General features: G+C 40.5%; 1 protein-coding gene across 1 annotated transcript in view; it reads left to right on the top strand.

The window, feature by feature from the left end:
- The first annotated feature begins 3,248 nt into the window (after positions 1-3,248).
- The window catches only part of clstn3 (calsyntenin 3), a 40,530-nt gene continuing 16,511 nt past the window's right edge, over positions 3,249-27,267 (top strand). The window contains exons 1-13 of the mRNA XM_034174476.1: positions 3,249-3,425; positions 4,153-4,219; positions 5,813-5,935; positions 8,861-9,071; positions 9,217-9,425; positions 12,552-12,701; positions 13,067-13,252; positions 13,363-13,650; positions 18,773-18,885; positions 19,346-19,505; positions 21,106-21,165; positions 21,318-21,466; positions 25,165-25,313. Coding sequence (XP_034030367.1) covers positions 3,372-3,425; positions 4,153-4,219; positions 5,813-5,935; positions 8,861-9,071; positions 9,217-9,425; positions 12,552-12,701; positions 13,067-13,252; positions 13,363-13,650; positions 18,773-18,885; positions 19,346-19,505; positions 21,106-21,165; positions 21,318-21,466; positions 25,165-25,313 — 1,919 coding nt within the window. The 5' untranslated portion in view covers positions 3,249-3,371. The remainder of the gene's footprint in view (positions 3,426-4,152; positions 4,220-5,812; positions 5,936-8,860; positions 9,072-9,216; positions 9,426-12,551; positions 12,702-13,066; positions 13,253-13,362; positions 13,651-18,772; positions 18,886-19,345; positions 19,506-21,105; positions 21,166-21,317; positions 21,467-25,164; positions 25,314-27,267) is intronic.

The raw sequence follows: 27,267 nt of genomic DNA, 5'->3' as shown, positions 1-27,267 counted from the left end.
ATGGCACAGTTAAATTTCAGTTTGTACAGGAGTCAAAAGTTAGTTTATCCAATTTTAGTAAAAAGTGATGCAAATTACTATTTGAACTAATAGAATTCATAAATTGAATCGTGTTGACTCTTCTACAAAGTAATGGTCAAACAAAGTCAACGTCCATTTATTGGACTCTATGACGTTACCTCATAATGTGATAACTAAGCATGACAGATGGTACCAAAATTGAAGCAGCTTTAATGACTGACCTGTGTACATACTGTAATTGACCTTTGTCACCATTTTTACTGTTTCTACCCCCATAACTCCATAAGATTCAGTCACAGATAGTTCAGACTACTACCTTTTTGGAATGTTTGTGGTCAGATGAATAATCCTAATTGACACCTAAGGCCCCTTACAGCTATCGCCCTAGGATGGCTATCATGCATAATAAGTGCTAAGTTTGCCACCCTACTTGGTAGTGACTCCCCATTTACGATGGTTCTTGCCCAAGGCCAATATAGGTCTTTTCCATGCCAGCACACAGGATTGCAAACACCATAGCACCAGATAAAGTAGTATATCTGTAAACAGAGTTTGTCAATAACCTTGTGCTGACTCTCTGCAAGTCTCCCCATTTGGTGATGCCAGTGCTGACTCCTTGGTGATGCACAGTCACATGACCAGTCAGCCCTCTACTTCTATTTGGTTCTATGGACAGAACTTAACAATTGGAGAGAGTGTCTAAAAATGACTGCCAGTGGTTATGCAAAACACTGTAAATCAGACACTGTACTCAAAAACCAACTCTAAATGGCCTTGTATTAATGAATGTTTTATACAGTACATTTTTGGCTTAAGTTTGATTTCATAATTCTTCTGTAATAAAACACTTGATTTTTATAGTGATCAGCTTTCCTCAAAACTCTCCTGAAAATTTTGTAGCTTTGAATCTTTAAATGATTTGTATGGTCTCTTTTTTCATGTTATATTTTGTGGTTTCCTGCCATTCACCTCCTCACTCAGTCACTCCATTCTGCTCAATTAACCTCAGCTCTGATGAGAGGTGAAAGTCAGTCCTTTAAAAAAGTAGGTTGGGGATATCCCGCCCTGACCTTGCACATAGTCATTATAGTTCATGGTTTACATGTTAATCCCAAACATGCTGATTTTCCCCACATGGAAAGTATTGGTCAGAGGCAGCTCCAGGTGGTAGAAATGCCAGTGCAACACTCAGAAATTGACTACCTCAGCAAAGTTGTCAGTCATTGGCTTCTACATTGACTGGGATATTTGTGCTGCGGTCTCATTTTCAATGAATCGGTCAAACATTTATTTATTTATTTATTTTGTGAAAATATATTAAACGTCTGCACCGTAGCATGGCTAAAATGTTCAGGAGTCTTTTCATTTCAATTTTTTTTTTCATTTATAGGCGCTTCACACAAGTAAGGTCTAACCTTACTAACCCCCAGAGCAGCAGTGGTAAGGGAAAACTCCCTCTGAGGAAGAAACCTCAAGCAGACCAGACTCAAAGGGGTGACCCCCTGCTTGGGCCTTTACAGAGCAAAGTGTATCTTGGTTTAATGCAGGGAAATGATGACACAAGTCCTATTTGATTCTGATTTCACCAAAACACCACCTTGTAACCCCCTAACCCCAAAAAAATGCTGTCATGAATGCTTTTTTTTTTTTTTTTCCCTTAAATGATTTTTTTAAGTTTTCATTTAAGATAATTATCCCAAATGAGCATCTTTGAGAAGTTCAAACTTTAATATGCTCTGGTTTCTCCAAGACCCAAGAAAGGCCACCCACTTTGCTGAACGGAGTAGTGATTGTTGTAATTTATCTTCCTTCCTTCAGCTGTAGTAGTTTTTATTTTGCTTTTAAAATCCTCAGCTAGCTTTTTCATAACCCTACTCTAAACAACCCCCCCTCCCTTCAATAAATAAATTAAAATTGCATAAATTGCAAACCTTCTGTCTTTAAATTTTGAAATCAGAATTGCCAATATTACATTTACCCAAATCCCAATGTGGTCATGTGGTGAGCTCAACAACATAGTTGAATGTTTTCATTTCTAAATACAGTATCAAAACACAAAACCTATACTTCAGTGAATATCTTCTAATTTATCTCTAAATGTAACTGCACCAACATGGAGCCAATTAAATGATGTTGTGCAAGTTATGTGGGATGCTCAGTGCATGGGTGTGCCCTTTTTATTATTATTATTTTTAAAGTCCACTAAAATAGATGATCATTGAAACTGTGATGTTTGATCTAAAAAAGTTAAGGCAAGAATCAACCTTTTCATTGTGAAATCTTTAAAACAGATTCATGTTTTTAAATAATCCTAACAAATGAGGCATGGCTGACAACATAATGTTATGCTGAACCAGGATATGAATCTTGGGCTACCTTATGAAATCCTGGAGCCGCCCCTGGAACTTTATATATATATATATATATATATATATATATATATATATATATATATATATATATATATATATAATGTAATTTTTGTTTTAAATGTGGAGCAAAGGAAAGGAACCACTTCAAAGTTCACCTGTCACCTTTTTGTTTTTTTGTTTTTTTGTAATCAAGGTGTTTAAATCATAAATGTAGATGCATGAAATTCCTCAGCAGGAATACAGCTGATCTGTGATAAGAAGAAACCCTCCACTGCCACATTTACAATCACCACGGGGAGGACAAACCTCACTGTAGCAACCACTCGGAATTCAGTAATATTTATACATGTAATTTTGATCTTAATTGCTGTTTCACGAGACTACTTCTGCCTTATTCCTACCAAATGTAATAAATAAAATAAAGTTGTTTTTTTTTTTTTTAAATACGATTTTATAATGTTTATTAAAATGCTGCATTCAAAAACAAGGCCTCCAGTTGTGTTTTATTTTTCTTTTCTCCCCGTTCTGTAACTGACAGGGGCCAAAGTGGCGATATGACGTCATTTTGCAGTCTGCTTATGGGACGCAGGGAAATGGAGTTTTATTTATTTCAAGTATAAGAACAGATATGTGATGATTCGCTTTGTTGATGTTGAGTCACTGAACAGCAAAAACAAAAAAAAATAAATAAATAAAAAGGGGGGGGGGGGCTGTGGAGGAGAGAAGGACGCAGTGTGGGCGGGTTAAAAATCACGGAGGGAGGGGGGTGAGAGTGTAGCGCTCCCACTCCATACGGCAGAAAACAAGTGCACCGTATCCACCTGCATCACGTTTGCTAACCGAGTCTAACGTCGGTCTGAAACGCGTTCTTTCCTCCGCCAGCTCGGCTGAAGAAGACTATCGGTTTATTTCGGTTGTTTTCCGCCCTTCGGGGGTTTTGCCGAGAGCCGAGCGGCAGGCAGGGTGCGCGAGAGGCGGATGCTGCGAGGGCAGAGCCGGGTACCAGCCAGGACCACCTCCGCCCTCATCACGGTAATATCAACGTCTCGTCTTTTTTCTCCACCGCGAGGTGTGAATGTGGCCGCTAAACCCACGGTGGCTATGCGTGTCATTAGCGTGGAGTATAAATCGGCTGCTTTTACTGTCGCAATGGGTACGCATATGTCCCGAATGTGTCCGTAAGCCTGGACAACCTGTGCGCTGATGGGAGCCGTGTGTCCTGGAATTGACTGTTGTGTGTCTAAAAAGGGTTGATGCAATAAAAACCGCTGACGCTTTATGCTGGAAGAAAAACAAGTTTTTCAGTTGTGGCAACACAGGCAGCAGCTGCGTTTTTCGTTTTTTTTTTCTTGGCCAAAAAAAAAAAAAACCTGGGAGAAGAGCACCCACAGGGTTTATTTCACGCATGGTGCACACCGCCAGGTATGCTCTGTTTGCTGCTCTCTTTGCTGTCCCACGCTGAATACATCACAGCAGCAGCTAAAATACCCACATCCATGAATACAAATCTGGATTAAGGGTGTATTACAGCTGCAGTTTTTACTTTTGCATGTGGGTGCTGATTCTTGCCAGTGGAGATGTGCTGTTGCACCACTACAGCAGTCCAAAAAGCTTGTGCACTGCCTGTGTAGGTCTGGCCTGTTTTTTCTCGGTCTCTTGTCTTGCTACTGTACCTGTCTCCACCAGTGCTGATTAGTTTTTGATGCATGTACTGTATTCCTCCCTCTTGCCCCCCTCTACCTCTCCTTTCCTCCTTCAGATGGACACAATGAATTTTCTCTCCTTCCTCCTCCTTTGCTTGACTTCGGTTGCCAGTGGCAACAAAGGTTAGTTCCTCATCCTACTGTTAATTGTGATGTGTTGAGATGATGGTTTGCCTTGACATGGGAGCATGAGGGTCTGTCAAGGTTCCTGGTTTGTCTCAGTATTCTCCAGATGACGCATACAGAATTAATTCTTTACAATATCTTATACAACCTCAGACAGTGTTGAACTCTTGGATGCATAAATGATGCTTGCACCATGAATATACCTTGAAATTAAACATTTGTTTTTTTGTGTGCGTTTTGTCATGATGTGCATGTGCCTGTGGCTTTAAGATGATAAACCTGTTTATCTGTCATAAATTATTATTCTGAATAAATATGCTGGTTTAGCATCATTGTTTTGATAGGAGGAGAACATTAGAGGAGGAGGAGGAAGAGGGCAGGGAGACGAGGAGAGATGGAATGTCAGATATATGGAAAAGGAGAGCAGGGTGGGGGAGTTGCAGAGCTGGTGGAGACATAGAGAGCTCAAAGTGAAGAGACGGGGCAGGTAGGGGAGTGAAGTGAGGAGAACTGGTGAGGTCGGGTGACATGGTGAGAAGAAAAACCAGGAGTTATTGGGCTGATTGTGTGTGTGAGAGAGGCGGGGGGGGGGGGGGGGGGGTGTGTGTAGAGTGACAGCGAGAGGGAGATGGAGTAATCTGTAATCCTGCCTGTAATCCACAGGCCTGATGCTCAGATTAATAGCAAAGGGAGGAGTTCATCTGAAAGGACATAGGAGGAGGGGGAGTTAAATGACCAAAAAAAAAAAAAAAGACCAGCCCTGACAGAGGATTGTGAAAATAGAGAAGACAGAGAGAGTAGAGGCTGGACCTTGAGATGAGAGGATGAATATCTTTTGATGGGAGACATTTGATCTGATTCACAACCAGCTGTATTTTCCCTCTCTTGGGCTTTTTTCTCACAGACAAGATGGCAAAATTGCTTCCAGTCGCATTTTCAGGGGAAATTTGCTGCCAAGACAACAAAGCAATCATTAAATACAAGTCTTTTGTGTGATTTCAAACTCTGCAGCTCAAGTGTTGGTGATTACAGAGAGAAGGCTCATCAGCTTTTTGCTGGAGTGTAAAATCGTCACCCTTCTGGATCATTATGTTGGCCTTTGATCATTCAGTACAGAACATCAGCACAAGGAAGAATAATTAATTGGCAATTAAAGGTTAAATTCACAGTAAACCTCAGGCATTTGGGTTTGACTTTGGTGCTTTTTTTGTACATTGTAGTGCGACACTTGTGGCAGGCTGGTTGGACTGATTGATATGAGCAGTATACCTCAGTGTGTGTGTGTGTGTGTGTGTGTGATAAACTGAAATAAGACTGGATTTAATGTTGCTGTCAACCAGTGTAACATTCACACTGACACTTGAACGACAGACTGGGGTCGGGCTTATACAGAGAGCGAGAGGGAGGAAATCCAGATGTGAATATGGTTGTCTTTGCATATGGTTGCACAATATATTGTGTTGCTTTGCACTCCTGCACACTCTAACCATGTCCTTGCCCATAATGGGGAATTAAAAATAGGCAATTGGTTCCTTTTTAATTGCTCCGTTTAACCTAAAGCCTCTTCGGTCTCTCCTCTGTGCTGTTCAGCCAATAAGCACAAGCCATGGATCGAGACAGAGTACCAGGGCATTGTCATGGAGAACGACAACACCGTACTGCTCAATCCCCCACTCTTTGCCTTGGACAAAGATGCTCCACTGCACTATGCTGGTAACACTCACAGCAGTAAAGGACATGACGGTCTGCATGATGTGTGTGAGGCACAGCCTCTTACGTTCTATGGAATTTGCTTGAACATACGCAGAACTGGCTCTGATGTAAAATAGGTCAAAGCGATTCCTCACCAAGTTAAGTGAAAATTGACTCGCTTGAGCCAAATTGGAAATGATCTAAGTTTGCAGACATTATGATGTCGCAGCTGCCGCAAAATCCTTTATAGACATTTTTATTTGTGTCTGAGTTGCTGCTTGGGCTTTGGGTCAGTGTACTACAAACTGTTACTGTGTTCTGCTCTTTTTTTTTTTTTTTTTTTTGTTTGGTTTTTTTTTTTGTTTGGTGAAACATTTTACACTTAAAAATACTGAGTAAATTAAAAAGCTGTGAAATCATTTAAATATACTTGATGTTGTTATTGTCCATTCGGCTGCACCCGTATTGTTCGGGGTCGCTGCAGCGGATACAGCCAGATCCGCATTGGTATTTGGCAGAGGTTTTACGCCGGATGCCCTTCCTGACGCAACTCCAGTTTCACCTGGAGAAACACACACAGCCGCTGGTGTTCCAAAGAGGTCTCCCATCCAAGTACTAACCAGATCCTGCACTGCTTAGCTTCTGAGATCTGACGGGATCAGGCTGACATAGAGCAGACCAGCTGCCATTTAAATATACTTGATGATCTTGATAAATCTGAGTAAAAGTATTAAGTATAATAATCCTTTCCAAATATTTTGAATGAAATTTACCAAACAAATTAAGTATATTTCATAAAATCTAATATGTTAAGCAAATACTAATTTTTTTCAATGAAATAAACTCAAATAATAAATGTAAAGTTAAGATAAATTTAACTGTTAATTTTTTAGGCATTTCACTTGGTATATCCAACTCAAACAATCAATTGAATGTGTTTCAGAGATTTTATTACATCAGTATAGCTGTTTCTTACTGTAGTGGGGCGGCATAGCAAAACAGTTGTTCATTTTGTGATAAAAGCATGGAATTTGGCACACATTCTAAATTTCCTAATGTTTATTTTCAGATATGGAGCCATCCTGGAGCTGACCTCTAATGAGCTACAGGGGTCAATAAAGAATTATACACGGGTCAAAATTTAAAAATGCTCCAATCATGTTAAAACTATACCACTTTATTTGTTTGATCATAACAATTCCAAAAAGGTATAGTTTGGACTATCTATGACTGAATGCTCTGGAGTTAAGGGGTAAAAACAGCAAAAATTGTGGCAAAGATCAGTTTCAGTTTGTACAGGGGTCAAAAGTTAAAGTTGCTCCAATTGTGGTAAAAAGTGATTCAAATTATTGGTTGAAATAAAATGATTAATAAATGGAATAATTTTGACTGTGTTGTATGCTTGGTCTCCAAAGTAAAGGTCAGACAAGGTCAACATCGATTGGGTTCTATGACATATTTTACACCATAACATGATAACTAAGCATGACAGATGGTGCAAACTATTCCTTTTAAAAATGCTATTAACTCAACCAATGATTTGCATCGTTTTTTGTTTTTTGTTTTTTTTGTGTTTTTTTTACCAAAATTAGAGCAGCTTTAATTTTTGACCCCTGTATAAACTGAAACTGACCTTTGTCACCATTTTTGCTGTTTTTACCCCATAACTCCATGGAATTCAGTCATAGATTGTCCAGACTATACCTTTTTGGAATCATGATCAGACAAATAATGTGGTGTAGTTACCAACATGATTGGAGCATTTTTAAATTTTGACCCCTGTGTAATACTTTATTGACCCCTATAGCTCATTAGAGGTCAGCTCCAGGATGGCTCCATATCTGAAAATAAGCATTAGTTAATTTAGAATATGTGTGCCAAATTCCATTCCTTTATCACAAAATGAACAATTTTTATGGAGATTTTAGCTAAGCTGCACCACTATTGTGGTATATACAAAGCCACTGAATTGGCTTTTACAGTGTATGTTAAAAAAACAACACAACTACATTTATCTGCCTCTTACAGTGTTAAATTGGGGGGTGGCGGTGTCATGTTTAACATCCTCAAAGTTGCATAATTCTAAAACTGGATTTATTTTTTAAAAAAGTTAGCAGCAAAATTTGGCCGAGAATAATTTTCATTTTAGATTTATGTCTGCCATAACAGTATAGGGAGAACGCTGGAGAGTCGTCCTTTCTGATAGTTGACAGGGCATGATAAGCAGTAGACCCTTTCCATTTGAAACCCCCATGCACAAAAACAGATAATTTTGTCGAGACCTGAATCTGGGTTTATTAAAAATGCTTTACCTCAATATGTTTTTAGTATTTTTGGCTACTCAGGTTAATAACCATTTTTAAGACAGTGAGTCACTTATACTAACCTGCTTGCTGGAGAAGTGTTTAATATGAGACCTTTCATTGTAAATAAGAGTCTGAGATGGGTGGTTGCTGCCATTTCCAGTGTATTTCCCAGTAGACGCTGTAAATATTAAATTCAATGTATTCAGTCACAGACTGCACTATTTTTAGACTTTATCGTGTAACTCAGCTCTTTATTACAGAGCAGTCAGCAGTGCTCTACTCTCCAGGTTGTCGAAATCAGGATTTTGTGTGGAATAACCAAGTTCAGTCAAACTGTAAGAGATCATGTCGTATTAAACTAGAATTGCCTGAAATATATTATGTTTGTGTCAGAGATGAGCCGTTTGAGCTCAACCCTTCTGCCTCAGATTTATGTCCATTCACATGCTAATCTGGGGAGCTTATTTTGTGTTTCCGCACAATTTGGTTTTATTCTTGTGATGATTTATTGAATAAGGGGGGAAAAAAAACCAGCATCCATTCATCCAGATATCTCTCTGGACCCATCTATTTCTCAGACTGATCATTTTTAAATGCACTCTGATGTGACATAGCACACACATTTCTCTGTCTCATGCAGGGGAGATTTGTGGCTTTCGGGTACATAATGGCCCATCTGGTTCAGGTTCAGTCCAGTTTGAGGCAGTGGTTCTCGACCGTTCCACTGGCGAGGGTTTGGTTCGGTCCAAGGAGCCACTGGATTGTGAGAGCCAGCGAGAACACAGCTTCACCATCCAGGCCTACGACTGCGGAGAAGGTCCTGACGGAGTCAACAGCAAGAAGTCCCACAAGTTGGTGCATGGTCGTGATATTTTAGTCACAGCCAGTGGAATCTGAGGGTTCTCTGGCTGCACACTGTGTGGAACTATCCAGAATTTGTTAGAATAATTTTCTTCTGTCCCTCCTCCTCCTCTTTTAATTTCATGCTTCCCTCAGAGCCACTGTGCATGTTCGTGTGAACGACGTCAATGAGTTCTCCCCAGTGTTCGTTGAGCGTCGCTATGAGGCTTCAGTCCCAGAAGGGCGTCTGTTTGACCGAATTGTGCGTGTTGAGGCTTTGGATGCTGATTGCTCCCCACAGTACAGTCAGATTTGCTTCTATGACATCATCACTCCCAATGTGCCCTTTGCTATTGACAATGATGGTGAGCAGAATTTTTTTTTTCTTTTCAGTGCTAACAAGCTTTTAGACAGTGTTATCTTCATCTGCTGCAGAAATAATGGGTCATCTGTATGAGGGTTGTTTTTTTTTGTTGTTGTTGTTGTTTGTTTTGTTTTTCTCCCCTCCTTTGTTGTTCTCAGCACTATGGGCTCTGAATGGCCTTGTAGTGCAGCACATAACTGAAACAATCATTCAAACGGTGATAAAAGCATCACATTCGGCACAAATACTCCTTAGACATTCCTCTTTTGAAAAAACGATTGGCCACTTGAATTTTCAATCGGCGGTCAGGTAGGGGTCAATTGAAGAATTACACAGGAGTCAAAATTAAAAGATGCTTCAATCATATTGAAAACTATACCACATTATTTGCCTGATTATAATGATTCCAAAAGGTATAGTTTGGACTATCTGTAACTGAATTCTATGGAGTTATGGGATAAAAACAGCAAGAATGGTGACAAAGGTCAGTTTCAGTTTGTACAGGGGTCAAAAGTTAAAGTTGCACCAATTTTGGTAAAAAGTGATGCAAATTATTGGCTGAGCTAATAGGATTAATAAATGAAATAGTTTTGACAGTGTTGAATGCTTGGTCTCCAAAGTAAAGATTAAACAAGGTCAGCGTCCATTGGATTCTATGACATGTGACATATATTACTCCGTAACGTGATAACTAAGCATGACACATGGTCACTCAGGTCATCCTCACAGTCCCCCACTCACGCCTCAAAACAAAAGGTGACCGGGCCTTTTTGGGAGCTGCTCCCAGGTTTTAGAACAATCCAGTGACTGTTTTTAAATAAAATTTGAAGAATCATTTTTCTCTCACTTTTAGCTCAGTCTGAGACTGCGTCTTCATATTTTGTCAACTTCACTTTTAATTCATTTTTATGTATATTTCTTTGCTTATTTTATCTTTATCATAATTCATTTTATTTATCTGCTTATGTTATTCCTCCTAAAATCCTCTTTAAATCTTTGTTCCTTCTGCTTACAAATGTTGTATTATTTATTTGTTTGCCTCACCTGTAAAACACTTTAGGGCATCTACTGTTGTTTTTAAATGTGTTATATACAGTATATCCGGAAAGTATTCACAGCGCTTTCCCCCCTTTTTGTTATGTTACAACCTTATTTTAAAATGGATGAAATTCCTTTTTTCCCTCAAAATTCAACACACAACACCCCATAATGACAGTGATTTTTTTTTTTTGAAGAATTTTGCAAATTTGTTATAAACTAAGAACATAACATACATACATAAGAATTCACACCCCTTGCCACAAAGCTCAAAATTGAGCTCAGGTGTATCCTGTTTCCATTGATCATCCTTGAGATGTTTCTACAGGTTTAATGGAGTTTACCTGGGGTAAATTCAGTTGATTGGACATGATTTGGAAAGGCACACACCTGTCTACATATAAGGTCCCACAGTTCACAGTGAGTGTCAGAGTACAAACCAAGCATTTAGTCAAAGGAATTGTCTGTAGACCATTGAGACAGGATTGTCTTGAGGTACAAATCTGGGAAAGGGTACAGAAACATTTCTGCTGCTTTGAAGGTCCCAGTGAGCACAGTGACCTCCATCATCCGTAAACAGAAGAAGGTCAGATTCACCAGGAGTCTTCCTAGAGCTGGTCACCCGTCTTAACTGAGTGATCATGGGAGAAGGGCCTTAGTAGTCAGGGAGGTGATCAAGAACCTCATGCTCACTCTGTCACAGCTCCAGCATTCCTCTGTGGAGAGAGGAGAACCTTCCAAAAGGACAACCATCTCTGCAGCAATCCACCAATCAGGCCTGTATGGTTGAGTGGCCAGACGGAAGCCACTCCTTCGTAAAAAGGGACATGGCAGCCCACCTGGAGTTTGCCAAAAGGTACCTGAAGGACTCTCAGACCACAAAAAACAAAATTCTCTGGTCTGATGATACAAAAATTGAACACTCTGGTTTGAATGCCAAGTGTCATGTTTGGAGGAAACCAGGCACCATCCCTACAGTGAAGCATGGTGGTGGCAGCATCATGGTGTGGGGATGTTTTTCAGCGGCAGGAACTGGGAAACTAGTCAAGATAGAAGGAAAGATGAATGCAGCAATGTACAGAGACACCCTGGATGAAAACCTGCTCCAAAGCACTCTTGACCTCAGACTGGGGTAATGGTTCATCTTTCAGCAGGACAGTGACCCTAAGCACACAGCCAAGATATCAAAGGAGTGGCTTCAGGACAACTCTGAATGTCCTTGAGTGGCCCAGCCAGAACCCAGACCTGAATCCGATTGAACATCTCTGGAGAGATCTGAAAATTGCTGTGCACCGACGTTCCCCATCCAACCTGATGGAGCTTGAGAGGTGCTGGAAAGAGGAATGGGCAAAACTGCCCAAAGATAGGTGCACCAAGCTTGTGGCATCATATTCTAGAAAACTTGAGGCTGTAATTGCTACCAAAGGGTGTGAATACTTATGTACAGGTGATTTCTTAGTTTTTTTATTTTTAATTAATTACAAAAATTTCAAAACAATGTTTTTCATGTTGCCATTATGGGGTGTTGTGAGTGGAATTTTGAAGGAAAAATGAGTTTCATCCATTTTGGAATAAGGCTGTAACATAACAAAATGTGGGAAAAGTGAAGCGCTGTGAATACTTTTCAGATGCACTGTAAATAAAGTACCGTGATTTCATCATTGTCTATTATGTTTCTCCTAACTATTGGTTCTGTTGTTACCACTTCCTCTTTCATCCCTCAGTGTTCTTTCTCATTGTGTCTCAGCATCTTTCTGGTTGTTTGTCTGCTGGTGAAGCCAGCTTTGTCAGCCTTGCACAGTTAATTACTGTTGCTTTTATCTGGGAATCCAGGAAAACTCGTCATTTTTGTTTTGGGTCTGTGCAGTTTATCATCACAGTTTTTGCATTTTATCCTTTTTATATCAGTACTCTAACAGCAATGGAACAGGTTGATCAGTGGCTCTTCATTTTTGCTGTGTTTTCAGCTTGTTGGTGACTAATCTTCCTATTTTTGCTTCTTTTTTGTCACTCCTTTCATTGTTTCTTCTTTTTTCCACTGCATCTTTCTGTCCATGGCCCTATTCTTCCATCCTTTCCTGTCTCCAAGGTAACATTAAGAACACAGAGCCGTTGGATTCAAAGCGTCAGCGTGTTCACACCTTCTGGGTGACCGCCTTTGACTGTGGAAAGAATCGTGCTCAAGCTGATGCCCAAGTCGTTGTTACGGTCAAGCCGTCCTGCAAACCTGGTTGGATCGGTAATCTTACAAAAAGCCTTGTTTCTACCTGGATCATCGTGGAATAATACGCCTCCTTTTCAGATGAATTGGCAATTCTTTAGCACTGCCTTTTAATTGTATCTTTTACTTTATATGTGTCACTAGTTTGTGTGGGCTGCTGCATGAATGAAGCAGCTTTGAGTTCTCGGCAGTCATCACTGAATCTAAGTCATATCAAGAAAGGCTGAATTAAACTGTGATAATTTATTTCTATAATGACATACTGCTGCTATTTATTCTCTGGGGTTTTTGGCAGTAGACATTCCTGCAGCATGAGTAGGCAGTTTAGTGGCAGTGTGGATCTGGAGTTGTGTATTTTTATTTATTTATTTATATATTTTCAGGATGGACCAAGCGTGTCGAGTACACCCCTGGGTCAGGTAGCATCCCCTTGTTTCCCAGTTTGCATTTGGAGACTTGTGAAGAGACTGTGTGGAACATTCAGGCCACTGTAGAGCTCCAGACTGGCCACATTGGGAAGGGGTGTGACAGAGACAGCTATTCTGACAGATCAGTACGACGACTGTGTGGTGGGTTCCTTAGACCTAAAAATGAGTGACTGCTTAAGCCAATCACAGCACCCTCTGCATTGATTCCCCACCACATATTAATATTAATTCTCTGTCCTGCCTTCAACAAGGTGCTGTAAGAGGTGAGGTGGAGCTCCTTCCACCTCCATCTCCTGCAGCCAACTGGACCTCAGCTCTGCCAACCCTCCCCTCATCAGATTCATCCTTGGTTTTCTCTTTTAATGGAACCAGCCATGTTGCCGTAGTACCTGATTCAGTTGTCACAGCATTATCGGGTGACCACTTCACCCTCCAGTTGTGGATGCGAAGGGGTGGAGCCAACATTCAACCTGTAACCACTCAGACCAGAGGAAGCCGCAAGGAGGAGGAGATTATTGTGTGCAGTACCGTCAAAAATGGTACGTTGTCTGGCAACTGCAGAAAACAAATTCTGTCTCTGTTTTTAAGCGTCATTGGTTTTGATGGCATTTGAAGGCATCTTAGTTTTAAACACTGTGGACAATAAGTTTTAGTTGAGGGAAGAGGGTAGCTTTCGCTTTTGTTGTATGTATTTTGTAACACAGATATATAAGACACATAAACCTCACAAGATTCTGAAATGTATACATTGGAGGTCTTTGCAAAGCACCTAAATGGCAGCAACTACACATGAGGTGTGAAGTAGACAGTATTAACACTGTAATAATACAGTGCATACAGAAAGTATTCATAGTGCTTCACCTTTTGCACATTTTGTTATATTATAGCCTTATTCCAAAATGGAGAAAATTATTTTTTTTCCCCCTCAGAATTCTCCTCACAACACCCCATAATGACAAAATGAAAAAAGTTTTTTTTTTTCTTTTGCAAATTTCTTAAAAAAAAAAACTAAGAAATCACATGTACATAAGTATTTGCAGCCTTTGCTCAATACTTTGTTGACGCACCTTTGGCAGCAATTACAGCCTCAAGTCTTTTGGAATATTATGCCACAAGCTTGGCACACCTATCTTTGGACAGTTTTGCCCGTTCCTCTTTGTAGCACCTCTCAAGCTTCATCAGGTTGGATGGCGAGCGTTGGTGCACAGCCGTATTCAGATCTCTCCAGAGATGTTCAATTGGATTCAGGTCTGGCACTGGCTGGGCCACTCAAAGACATTCACAGAGTTGTCCTGAAGCCATTCCTTTGATATGTTGGCTGTGTGCTTAGGGTCATTGTCCTACTGAAAAATTAACCATCGCCCCAGTCTGAGGTCAAGAGCACTCTGGAGCAGGTTTTCATCCAGGATGTCTCTGTACATTACTACATTCATCTCCCAGTTCCTGCTCCTGGAAAACATCCCCACAGTATGATGCCGCCACCACCATGCTTCTCTGTAGGGATGGTGTCTGGTTTCCTCCAAACATGACACTGGCATTCATGCCAGATAGTTAAATCTTTGTCTCATCAGACCAGAGAGTTTTCTTTCTCATGGTCTGAGAGTCCTTCAGTTGCTTTTTGTCAAACTCCAGGCAGGCTGCCCATGTGCCTTTTTTTCTAAGTAGTGGCTTCCATCTGGCCACTGTAGCATACAGGCGTAATTGGCGGATTGCTGCAGAGATAGTTGTCCTTCTGGAAGGTTTTCCTCTCTCCACAGAGGAATGCTGAAGTGACCATCAGGTTCTTGGCCACCTGCCTGTCTAAGGTCTTTCTCCACTGATTGCTCACTTTAGATGGGCACTCAGCTGTAGGAAAGGTACTAACCTCTTCCATTTAAGGACAATGGAGGCCACTCTGCTCATCGGGACCTTCAAAGCAGCAGAAATGTTTCTGTACCCTTCCCCAGTTTTATGCCTCGAGACAATCCTGTCTCAAAGGTCTGCAGACAGTTTCTTTGACTTCATGCTTGGTTTGTGCTGTGACATACACTATCAACTGTGGGACCTTAGATGTAGACAGGTGTGTGCCTTTTCAAATCAAGTCCAATCAACTGAATTTACCCCATGTAGACTCCAGTTAAGCTGTAGAAACATCTCAAGGATGATCAGTGGAATCAGGATACACCTAAGCTCAATTTTGAGCTTCATGGCAAAGGTTGTGAATACTTATCTTCATGCGATTTCTTAGTGTTTTTATTTTTTATAAATTTGTAAAACTCAGGGAAAAAAACTTTTTCACATTGTCATTATGGGGTATTGTTTGTAGATTTTTTTGAGGAAAAAAATTCATTTCACCCATTTTGGAATAAGGATGTTATATAGCAAAAGTGAAGAGCTCTGAATACTTTCCGGATGCACTGTACATTTAATTCTTACGGCACTTAACATTGTGTTTTAGATTAAAGCCAACATACTAGAACAGTAACTGAGAGCATACATTGTGGAAAACAGAAAAAGAAGCTTGAATGACATTCCCTATAGCTTCTGTCAGCATCAGATCATGTCTGGGTGCTACATGTCACTGCCCTTCACTCCACAGAACCACCGGGTGCCCTGTTTGGCTATCAACCTCACATTCAACTTGTCCATCTTAACCTTCTGAACATAGCCATCTACTGTATGTGCCGCAGCCAGGTGAAACTTGGATGTCCTGGTGTCTTTTAACTGTTGTTGGGTTTGTCAGCACAGAGGAATGTGAGCGCTGAATCATGCACAAAGAAATGCACTGCATGCTGTAATGTCATAGCTGAGATCTCCTTACTACGCAAGTGGTACTCTTCATTTGAGTCTCATTAAGTAAGCGTTCGATTGACATGAATTCATTCCAGCGGTATCTTAAGAGATCTTCTGTAGAAGGTAAGTACCAAAGATGTCCAGTCTTCATCTGATTAGCATTCAGGTCTCACAATGATACAGTAAGAAGGAAATTACCAGGACTCTAGACACCTTGATTCTCCTGCTAAGATATACACACACATCACCAAACATCTCCGTTCAGTGACCTCATGACTCTGGAAGTGCTTTAAATCTCAAAGGCCAAGGTCCCAGATGAACATAACTGCAGAGTTAAGTGTGTGTTGTCATTTCGGCTGCTTCCATTTGTACAGGGTCGCCACAGCAGATACAGCCAGATCCACATTGGCATTTGGCACAAGTTTTATGCCGGATGCCCTTCTTGACACAACTCCAGTTTTACTTGGAGAAACACACAGAGCCAGTGGTGTTCCGAAGAGGTCTCTTATCCAAGTACTAACCAGATGCCACACTGCTTATCTTCTGAAATCTGACAGGATCAGGCATACACAGTGAATCTCTATATTTGAACCAACATCAGATATGAATGTCTGATAGCTGAGTCCAGGACGTCATTCAAAGCCTAGAACTTAGTCTTGATCCAAGATTATCACAAATCCAGACAATCTCCTCACTCAGCTTCTCAAGTCCCACAACCAGGGTATCCACTGATTCCGCAAAGATCACAGTTCACAAAGTCAAGTAAAAAAACAAAAAAACACCTAAACTGCTGGTCTTCACCATCCTCCTCAACACAACAACAGGTATGGGAGCATGTGCTGGTGCTGTGTGTTTTGTGCCATCCACCACACAGCAAAACCACTATGGGTCTTGGATGACAGCTACCAAGGCAGACAACCCATCCATCTTGATTTCACTAAATTGCCATCTATTAATTGTGAAGTTTATAGGATTTACAGAAAGTGTGCAATAATTCTTTAAACAAAATTAGGCAGGTGCATAAATTTGGGCACCCCAACAAAAAAAATACATCAATGAATTTGCTGAATTCATTGAATGCCTTAGTAGATTTTGAGCAGTGTTTGGGGTTGTGTTGTTGAAAGAGCCAGCCCCGGTGTAACTTCAACTTTGTCACTGATTCATGAATGTTGTTCTCAAGAATCTGCTGATATTGGCTGGACTCCATGTGACCCTCAATTTTAACAAGATTCCCAGTACCTGCACTGGCCACACAGCCACACAACATGATGGAACCACCTCTGAATTTTACTGTAGGTAGCAAGAGTTTTTCTTGGAATGCTGTTCATTTTCAGCCATGCATACCACCCCTTGTTATGTCCAAATAACTCAATTTTAGTTTCATCAGTCCACAGCACCTTATTCCAAAATGAAGCTGGCTTGTCCAAATGTGCTTTAGCATACCTCAAGCGACCCTGTTTGTGGCGTGTCTGCAGAAAAGGGTTCCTCTGCATTACAGCATCATACAGCATCTCTTTGTGCAAAGTGTGCTGTATAGTTGAAAGATGCACAGGGACACTATCTGCAGCAAGATCATGTTGTAGGTCTTTGGAGCAGGTCTGTTGGTTGACTGACTGTTCGCACCATCCTTTGCTTAAGCTTATCTGAGATTTTCTTGGCCTGCCACTTCGGGCCTTAACTAGTACTGTGCCTGCGGTCTTCCATTTCCTCACTGTGTTCCTCACAGTGGAAACTGACAGCTGAAATCTCTGAGATAGCTTTTTGTATCCTTCCCCTAAACCATGATGTTGAACAATCTTTGTTTTCAGGTCATTTGAGAGTTGTTTAGAGACTTCCATGTTGCCACTCATTAGAAGAGATGCAAAGAGGGGAAACATTTGCAAATGGCCACCTTAAATACCCTTTCTCATGATTGGATTCACCTTTGTAAGGAGGTCAAGGGTCAGTGAGCTTACCAAACCAATTTTGTGTTCCAATAATTAGTGTTAAATGTATTAAAATCAATAAAATGACAAGGGTGCCCAAATTTATGCACCTGCCCAATTGTGTTTAGATAATTATGGCACACTTTCTGTAAATACTATAAACCTCATTTCACTTCTCAAATATCAGTGTGTTCATCTGCTATATGATATATTTAACTGAAATTTCTGATCCAACCCATGATTTATAAAGGAAAATCATGAAGATTATCGGGGTGCCCAAACGTTTGCATGCAACTGTATATTAAAGGAGGAGGAGTCCCTGTAGGTGGTCAAATCTCGCAATCCTAGGTTCAAACAAGACTATGGTCTCCTATTGGGATGAGACTTGTGTTTCATAAAGACAGCAATGGTCAGTCAAAAAATGCACCCAAAACTGATCTTTGACATCAGATTGGGACTTGCTGAGCCATAACGTCAAGCTGAAGTTCCCTCACAGTAAAAGTAGTAAGTCTCATCTGTCTCTCTAAGTAACCATTTGTTTGATTCCAGCACTACCCAATACCCACTCCACGAAAGCCTTGAGCAAAGTAGGAGCCAGATTACATCCCCGGCAAATGCCAGAATTCTCTGGAAAGAAGCACTCAGATTATCTGTGTGTAGACTGGCCATTACATAGAACAATGTATTGGGGATACAGCACTGCCGTTTCTCAGGATGGCCCATAGAGCAGCCTGACCCTACTGAATCAAACACCTCAAAACTCAACATGGGCTGCAAAGAAGCCCTGCCAGTTCCATTTTAAAAATTCTATGATTGACCTTGACAGGGCTACACATTCTTAAAGTACCCTTCTGCTTAAAGATGTTTTATATATTTTTTTTCTTTTAAGGAATGTTTGCTAAACATAAGAAGGTATGACAAGACTTCTCTGACGAGCTTATTATTTTGTTTGTGTGCTCCACAGATGACTCCTTTTCCCACTACTCCCTCTCCGTCCACGGCTGCCGCCTCTCTCTCTTCTACTGGCCTGACGTCACAGCCGCTCGACCTGTCAAGTTCCTTTGGAAACTGGAGCAGGTACTAAGGGAACACCAACAGCTGAGCTTTTGTTCATTTTACTACACTTTTCCTCTGTCTGTGTTCTGTAAAATGAAACGGAAACCAAACAAATACAGTAACTCTGTGTATGGTTAATACCGATGCATTTGTCAGAAAATACAGTCTGTACTCGGAATACACAACAAAAGGAGCACTTTTCAAGTTAGTTCTTTTGAAAATGCATGTGTTTGTCAGTTGGGGGTTGGTTGTGCAGTGGATGTATTGAAGAAGTTAAGCTGATCTAGAGATGATTTATGAATGTTCCCTGTTATTATTTTACTTCTTTGTGAGCTCTACCAAGGTACAAAAATGTAATACAAAACCTTTAATGAAATTATTCCCAGAACTATGCAACCTACGCAGACTTATGCACTCTAATGTAAACTAGTAGTAAATACAGTTTTCATGCATTCATGCACTCTTGCTGTCTTTGCTCCAGGTTTGTGACAGTGAGTGGCACCATCTTTCACTTAGTGTCCAGTTCCCCTCCGTGACACTGTATGTAGATGGTGTTACCTTTGACCCTGCCCTCATCCATGACAACGGAGCCATCCCCAACCCCGAACCCCGCCAGAGAATGTTCATTGGCGCCTGCTGGGGTAAGACATTAAAAACAAGGTTCTCAGGCTTTTTTTTTTTACAACCACTACCACCCACCCCTGCCTTTACAAGCCCAAAAAGAGTCATGTCCCCCCACTTCCCAAAAGACTGCCTTAATATTTACTGAGCTAAAGGGATACCTGTAGCTAAGTCAGTCAAGCAGGTTAGTGAGTTTGCTGTTCCCTGATTTCCGAGTGTCAAAGTGTCCTTGAACAGGACGCTGAAGCCCAAAACTACAGGAAAAAGATGGAGCAAAATAAGTATTATTTATTATTTTGCTGCAACACTACGCGCGCTCTGATTGGCTGATTATTGGTTGGATATTTTCTCATATCCAGACTAGTTATCATGACAATCGGCCCGCAACGTGTATTTTCGTTACAAACCAGGAAGCTAACATGATTAGAAAAACCAAGTCGGACACGAACATACTCCATAAATACCTAAACAGCTTCGGAAAACACACAGATTGAAAACTTACCAGCTACAACGGACCATCTGTTAGCAAGTTCTTCATGGAGGCAAAGAAAGCAAACAAGCTCAACAGCGTCAGCATATTCGGCCATATTCAGCCATATAATAAACAAATTATTAACCTCGTTTGCTCGGTCTGTACGGGGAAATATCAGACTGAGGTGTTAGTGCAGATCAGGCATCAGCGAGGTGAAGACAATTAGTGTTAGTACGGACCAAGCATCAGCGAGCGCTGTACTAACACTAATTGCCTTAATTTGAATGTAGTTATCTGCACCTTCTTTAGCAATACAAAAATGTATCTCTTAGGGGTCTATCTCGACAGTTTGAGAACCATTGCACGAAAATTAATGCTATCATATTCCATGGTAGATGTGCTGCATTCCAGATTTTTGATTAATTTTGACAAGATTGAATACATGCAAAATGCACTGAATTTTGAACAGTTTGGTATCACTGCTTCAAGCATCACTGTGTAGTTTTCTTCCTTCTTTTAATTTCTCCATCAATGAAATGTCATTAAAATCACTGACTCTATAGCAATGGATCAAAGAAAGGATTATGCCAACTCTGGAATAAGCAACGACAATGAATAAACCCTTATCAGGAAATCTGCCAAGTCAGTTTACCTCTTGTCACTCATTCCCCCATTTCACTCAGGTCTAATTGAGTTGATGCATTTTGTCTTTCAGGGCTAATTATATAACTGACTTATCAATTATTCAGGGCATCAGAACAGCAACAAGATTGGACAGCTAAGCTGCCAGTTGCACCCGTACTACTAGTTAAAGGAAAATCTGCAAGCCAGTTAGCGATGAGAAAGCACATGGTCTTCAACACTCATCCACTGTAGAAGTCAGATTGCTGTCTGTGTGGCAGCAGCTGCTGCTAGATAATGAGGAGATTGTGTCTTTTTGAATATCGTCTACACTTTCGATGATTTTCTTTGTCCCACTCGTATCATCATCGTTTGGTTTATTTATTTATTTATTTATTTTTGTCATTCTCCCTGTCAATCTCGGGCATCTTCACTTTCTATTTGTACAGGTACTTCTAAAGCAGTATCTCAGTGTGCCATATTGTTTTCTGTCTTTTGTATTTGCCTTTCACTGATTTTCCCTGTAGAGCCAGAAGAAAAGCAGAAGGAGATTCTAAACAACACCATCCCAGAGGACAAGGACTCAGGTGACCTTCTTGTTTTCATGCTGTTTCCTGCGTTGTCTTGTGTCAGCATGAGGCAACACAGTCTGTTATTTTAACTGTTTCACTGTAATATTTATATGCTCTAAAAGGAGCTGTATTTTATGTGATCATACTGGACTGTCTCTGGATTTTAGTGAAGTATGTGGGGGGTTACCATGGCTTGTTGTCGGGGGTGACTGTGCGTCCCGGCAGCGTGGAGCCACACAGTGTGGTGGAGTGTCTGTATGCGTGCAGAGAAGGTCTGGACTTTGGCGACCTGGAGACATTGGGCTCTGGTATGAAGGTAAGAGATTACAGAGAAAGAGTGTGATTCTCATATTAAAGTGCATTTCGGATTTGCATTTCAAGTTCATTTAGTTGTTATTTCTTTTATGTATTGTACACACAGAGTGGATTAAAAAACACATTGCTCACAGAACCAGAGTACAACCTAAATATTGACATTGCATTTCCATTAAAACAAAGTTTAAAAATAACTGAGTGTGAACAGGAAAGTGCTTGATAAAATATTAGATACATCATCTACAGTATACATATAATACGTGCCTTTTGGCCCTGTCACACCTTGACAATTTTTCCTGCGTATGCCGACTGTAATAAAAACGCTGGCATACACGTGCATACATCTAATAAATTAATGCAACTGTCACACCTTGATGACTTAGTCAGTGTATACTGACAGCCCCATTTCCACCAAGTGGTTCTGAGTCGGTGTTGTACGGTATTATACGTGTCAGAACGGTTAAGTCTGGTTTGATTTGTGTTTCCACCGCAGGCAGAACCCTTTTGTTTGGTAGGTGGAACACTAAAATATTGATGAACACGTCATCCAGCATGTGTATGGTGTTGCATGGCATCTCTACTCCACACGGAGGCAAAACAGAATAATTTTAGCATTATTTTATTTTTGTCTTTATGCCTCATGGGATTTAATTTCATCACGTGGAGACAGAATCAACTGATGAATGTGGTAAACACTGAGACATTAATGAATGAGGCGCTGACACCGACTTCCTCAGGCTGAGACATGCACCCCAGCACAGAAAACACCAGGACTTGTTTCTTCAGCCACGACAAGGACTTAAAAGTATTTTCAGATGTTGTTTTCCAAATTCAGGAGGCTTTATGTGGATACATTTTTCGTCAGGTTGTGATGATGAATCCGACTGAAATGAACAGGTAAGATTAAGACTTTATACTTACTCCGTGTGTGAATGGTTTAATATTTGAAACACTCTGTCCGCTTGAAGACTGCAGCTTTCAGCCAATCAAGGGACAGCATTAATAGACGTATTTTGACTGATGTGTAAATGACGAGAAACATGTCAACAATCGCATAACTCACCTACAACTTATGTCCCGCATGTGTGAGACATATGAGTCATACGCTGGCATACGTTGAAAAATTTAAGCATGTCCAAAGTTTTTCGAGGTGCTCGCCGTATTACGACGCATATCAGCATGTTTCAACGTGCTCTTAACTTACACTAAACATACCCATAACATGTTAGACGTACGCCAGCGTTTTTTAATACGGTCAGCATACACTGCCTAAATCATCAAGGTGTGACAGGAGTATGTATTATGAAAGTGTCTGAAGTTTAAATTTCGGGAGGGTGCTCAAATGCAGGCACTGATGCTGGGTTTACAGTATGGGACTTGGTCGGGCTCATTCTGAAAAATACAGCATGGTGTCACCTCCATGTGGGCTCACCACCTGCATGGGGAATGTAAAGGATTTGGTGCCCAGTGTTACAGGGGCAAATGCCCACATGGACTGCCACTCAGTTAAGGTCACTTTAGTTCAATGGTAAAATGATGAAGGTGCCCTTGATTGAGGTCCCTACATCCCAAGTTGTTCCTGGTATGCACCTGAGTGCCTTTGGGGCAGCAGCCTGATGTGTGTGTGTGTGTGTGTGTGTGTGTGTGTGTGTGTGTGTGTGTGTGTGTGTGTGTGTGTGTGTGTGTGTGTGTGTGTGTGTGTGTGTGTGTGTGTGTGTGTGTGTGTGTGTGTAAAGTAACTAATCCCTGTGGTAATACGCATCAAGTGACAAAGCCAACTGCTTGTCTGTGTCATTTGTAGCTACTGTGACCCTAGGACAGTAACCACCAGACACAACACTAGGGGCAGCCATTGTTGCTGTGTCTTGTTGCTCCTTTCCAAAAGGAGATTTCTCAAGATATGACGCAGACCCCAGTCTTGGCTCACCAAGAGCCATGATTGCTAAGCTTGTACAAATTGTGTATGGTGCCAGACTGGGCAGATTTGAATTTATTAAGCTTCGGCTGCATATGTTTTTATGATGCACTCTTAAAAGCAACCAGCACAGTTTAAATATTGAAAAAATATAGTTGTAATTTTGGGGCTCCTGGTCAGGTTTGTATGCACTGTGGTGGTTTTTGAACAGCTTAACACTGCTGTACAGCTGTGGCCTCATTCACATGTGTTGTGCGACAGCCAATTGAGAAATTACCTATAGACATTTGACATCATACTAGCAACATTAAATAATTAACACCTCTTAGTGGACTTTTTATAACTGCGTAAGAAGTCACACATGGAAAATATAAAAAACTAATTTTAACCCTCTGGGCTCCATGGTATAATTGACCATTGTTGACTACTTTTGGTTTTACCTTCATAATTTACCTTAAAACAAACTGTTTACTTTTCCTTGTTTGGTGTCATTTTTTTCAACACAACCTCACCTATGTGACTTTACAGTTTTTCTTCCATTCTGACATACTGTATAAACACAATGGACATTTTTTACTGTGAAAACCACAAAATGTTTAACAAACCATTTTTATAACTTAGAATGAATATATATATATATATATATATATATATATATATATATATATATATATATATATATAGTAAATTTCAAAAACACGTACAAATGTAGTAAACAACAAAGTTATATACAACTATTGACATTAAAATCTAAGAAATGCTAACTAATTACAAAACAATAAGATACAATACAAATTATATGTGCCACTCAGAAAAACAATTCCTGTCCAACAAGACAGAGGGGCATGTTACAGGCCTGACACTTTGTCATTCCAACTGATGTCCACCTGGAGGCAGTGTTGGCACCTCATTCTGCTTTTGGTGGCTTTTTAGGAACTGTGCCAGTGAGTACAGGAATATGACTCTCTCCTGCTCTTGGCAGCAACACTAACAACATGTATATCAGAAGACCAAAAAACGTGTACAGATCTTCCATATCAATGTCTGTTGCCTCTCTCTCCATGCGTCTTTTCCCCCCGCGTTTCATTCTGGCTTTGCTGCACCCAGAAAGAGACTGCTCTACGCTGTGCCCAATCTTCTCAGCAACCAAATACATGGTATGGTGATCATTTTTGATTGGTTTAGGTTGTGCGTTTTCCACCAATGATAAAGGGGAAGTTGTGCTTTTTTTTTTCTTTTTTTTTTTTACAATTGCTCCGGCGAGACAGGGGAGAAAAGGAAGAGAAACTTCCATTTTGAAGCGCATTTTTTCACGAAACATACATGACGATAATATTCAGGAAAAACCATGGCGTAAATTGTTAATCATTATTCAAGGTTTGCTAACCTTATCAACACAATTTAAAAACTGGTATATTGTTTGATGTCTGCACTTTCAACACACATTCAAATGGAGACTCAGGATGTGGTGGAGTTGATGGTACAGCCGCTTAATTCGGTCCTGTGACTTTGGAGCGTCTCCCCATCAGATGACTCCAGAGGGTTAAAACAGCATTCACCTGCAGGGAAAAAAGACAAGGACGAACTTGCCTTCCATCACTTCTGGTCTGGGGGTAAAAAACACAACCAGTAATAGGATTATATTTGTTGTTGGTGTCAGACATTGTGTTTGCTATGATATGACACGACACCCAATAATTCATGCTATTTCCAGACTGTAGGATTGTCTGCTGTATATGCAGTAATTGCTCCAGTTAGGTCGATAACTCTGTTTGAACTTACAGGTTCATGTGAACCCAAGCCAATCGGTGCTTGTGCTGGAGGGAGATGACATCGAGAGCTTTAATCGCGCTGTGCAGCAAGTCACCTACAGAAACTCTCTACGCTTTGCAACCCCTGGAGTCCGGCCTCTCAAGCTTACCACCTCACTCAGGTGCACATATTTGAACAGTGTTCTTCTTCCATCCATACAGTACACTGTACAGTTACAAGTACATGGACAGAAAATGCAGAGAAACTGATTTCTACCAAACATTAAGGGGCAGATTGAAGGAAGTGGGCACTGCACATGTAAATTACCTCAATGAGTATGCTGTGTCCCTTACAAATATAAAATGTAGTCAGATTAGAATTGTCTGTAGATGTCAGGTGACGTTTAACCAGGGATTAAATGTCTCTGTCGCTACGAGGGATTTCCATCAGTTGGGCTGCAAAAAGGGCCACCCCGAAGCAAAATCAAGGCTGGAGGCAAGATATAATATTCACTGCATGCATCCCCGGTGTCGCTGACTGAACGGTCCCCCATAAATGGTCTGTCTTTTGCATCTGCGCATGCGTCATTACCCTCGGTTCACGGATTAAAACCTTGTTTCTGCTTCAAACTGCACTCCAGTCATCATCTATCTCAGCGACAGAAATCTGAAGCTTTTGTACAACAGTCATTTCCACAGAAATTCAGCATTATTTCATCATAAACGACAGATGAAGCGATCAGAGTACTGTGGCTAAAAAAAGCTACTAGCTGATGCATTCAAGTGCGTCGGTCATTTCAGTGTGTCATGGAATTTCGCCGAGTTTCTGCTTAAAACTGACTTTAGAATGATTTAAGAGATTTTACCTTTATCATCTGATGGTTAATAATCCCATTAATCCATTTGATTGCTTTGGGTGAAGAGACTCCATCTCAGACGTGCTGCTGTGGTCCGTAATGATGCATGTGCCATGCAAAAGGCGGACTGATTTTTAGGGGCGGACTGTTCAGTCTGCGACATCAGGACGCATGCCTGCCACGTTCAAAACACCCAAAAATCAATTTTTCGGGGGGTGGGGGTGGGGGGTTGTTAGCCTGCTCTGTGTTTGAGTGCAGATTGCAAAGTTTTACAAACATGTTTTTAAACTTTTCTTTCTGCTCTGTGTGACATAAAATATGCTCATAAAATCTTACCTCTCAATCAGGTCATGCTTTCCACATAAATGCACAAATTCTTGATTGTTCTTGCTGAGAGATTGCAAATCAGGGGCGAATCCAGACAGAGTGTTGTGGGGAGCACGTCCTCCCCACAACACCCCTTGATTAAAGGTCCGCTTTTGAAGACATTTTTCATCCTACTACTGTTTAATAATAATAATCGTCAACATCATCATAATTAATCATTTTAACAACTAAAATGTTTAAATCAGTATTACTCTGGGCCTACGTTTTGCTATAGTTCTGGACTAAGCTTAACTGATGAGCCATATAAGAATCCTTCTCTGTGCAGCAAGAATTGCTGATTCTCCTAGTTTGTGACATGCAGCAGAAAAGGTTTAGGATCCTCTTTGGATGGTGGAGGACATTTCCAGATCAGACCTCAAAATAGTCCTGCTTTTAATAAAAATGAGACAAAAAGTGAGGGGAGGGCCATTAAAGATACAGGCTAAAGATTAGACAAAATAAAGCAAGAACAAAAGATTCAAACATTTAACAATGCTTTAATATTAATTTAATTTTTAAATGTTGCAATATATTTGAAAACTAGCGCGTTACCCATGGGAATCCACCGGCTCCAGATTAGATAGTGTTTATAAAATAGGGTGGTAATGAATTAAGCAAAGCGTGTATAATGAGTTGGAATGGTGTGTTAAGTCCAGAATGTTTTTAGAATGTTATACCTCAACAATTTTTAGAAGAGGAACTCAACTGTTTTATTTACTATTAATTACAAAATTTTTGTAATGTTAATTATTGTCTTAATGTATTTATAAATTGTTTAGGTTGTTGTTACCATATACACACTATCATTGTTAGTATTCTTATTACTACTACTATTATTATCATTAGAACACAACAATAATTTAGCATTTGTTTCTCCTCATTGAATAAACTTGTTATTAGAAAATAAAAAAAC

The sequence above is a fragment of the Thalassophryne amazonica genome, chromosome 7 (genome assembly GCF_902500255.1).
Source record: "Thalassophryne amazonica chromosome 7, fThaAma1.1, whole genome shotgun sequence".
Classification (NCBI taxonomy): Eukaryota; Metazoa; Chordata; class Actinopteri; order Batrachoidiformes; family Batrachoididae; genus Thalassophryne; species Thalassophryne amazonica.
This window is presented reverse-complemented; position numbering and strand designations above follow the sequence as displayed.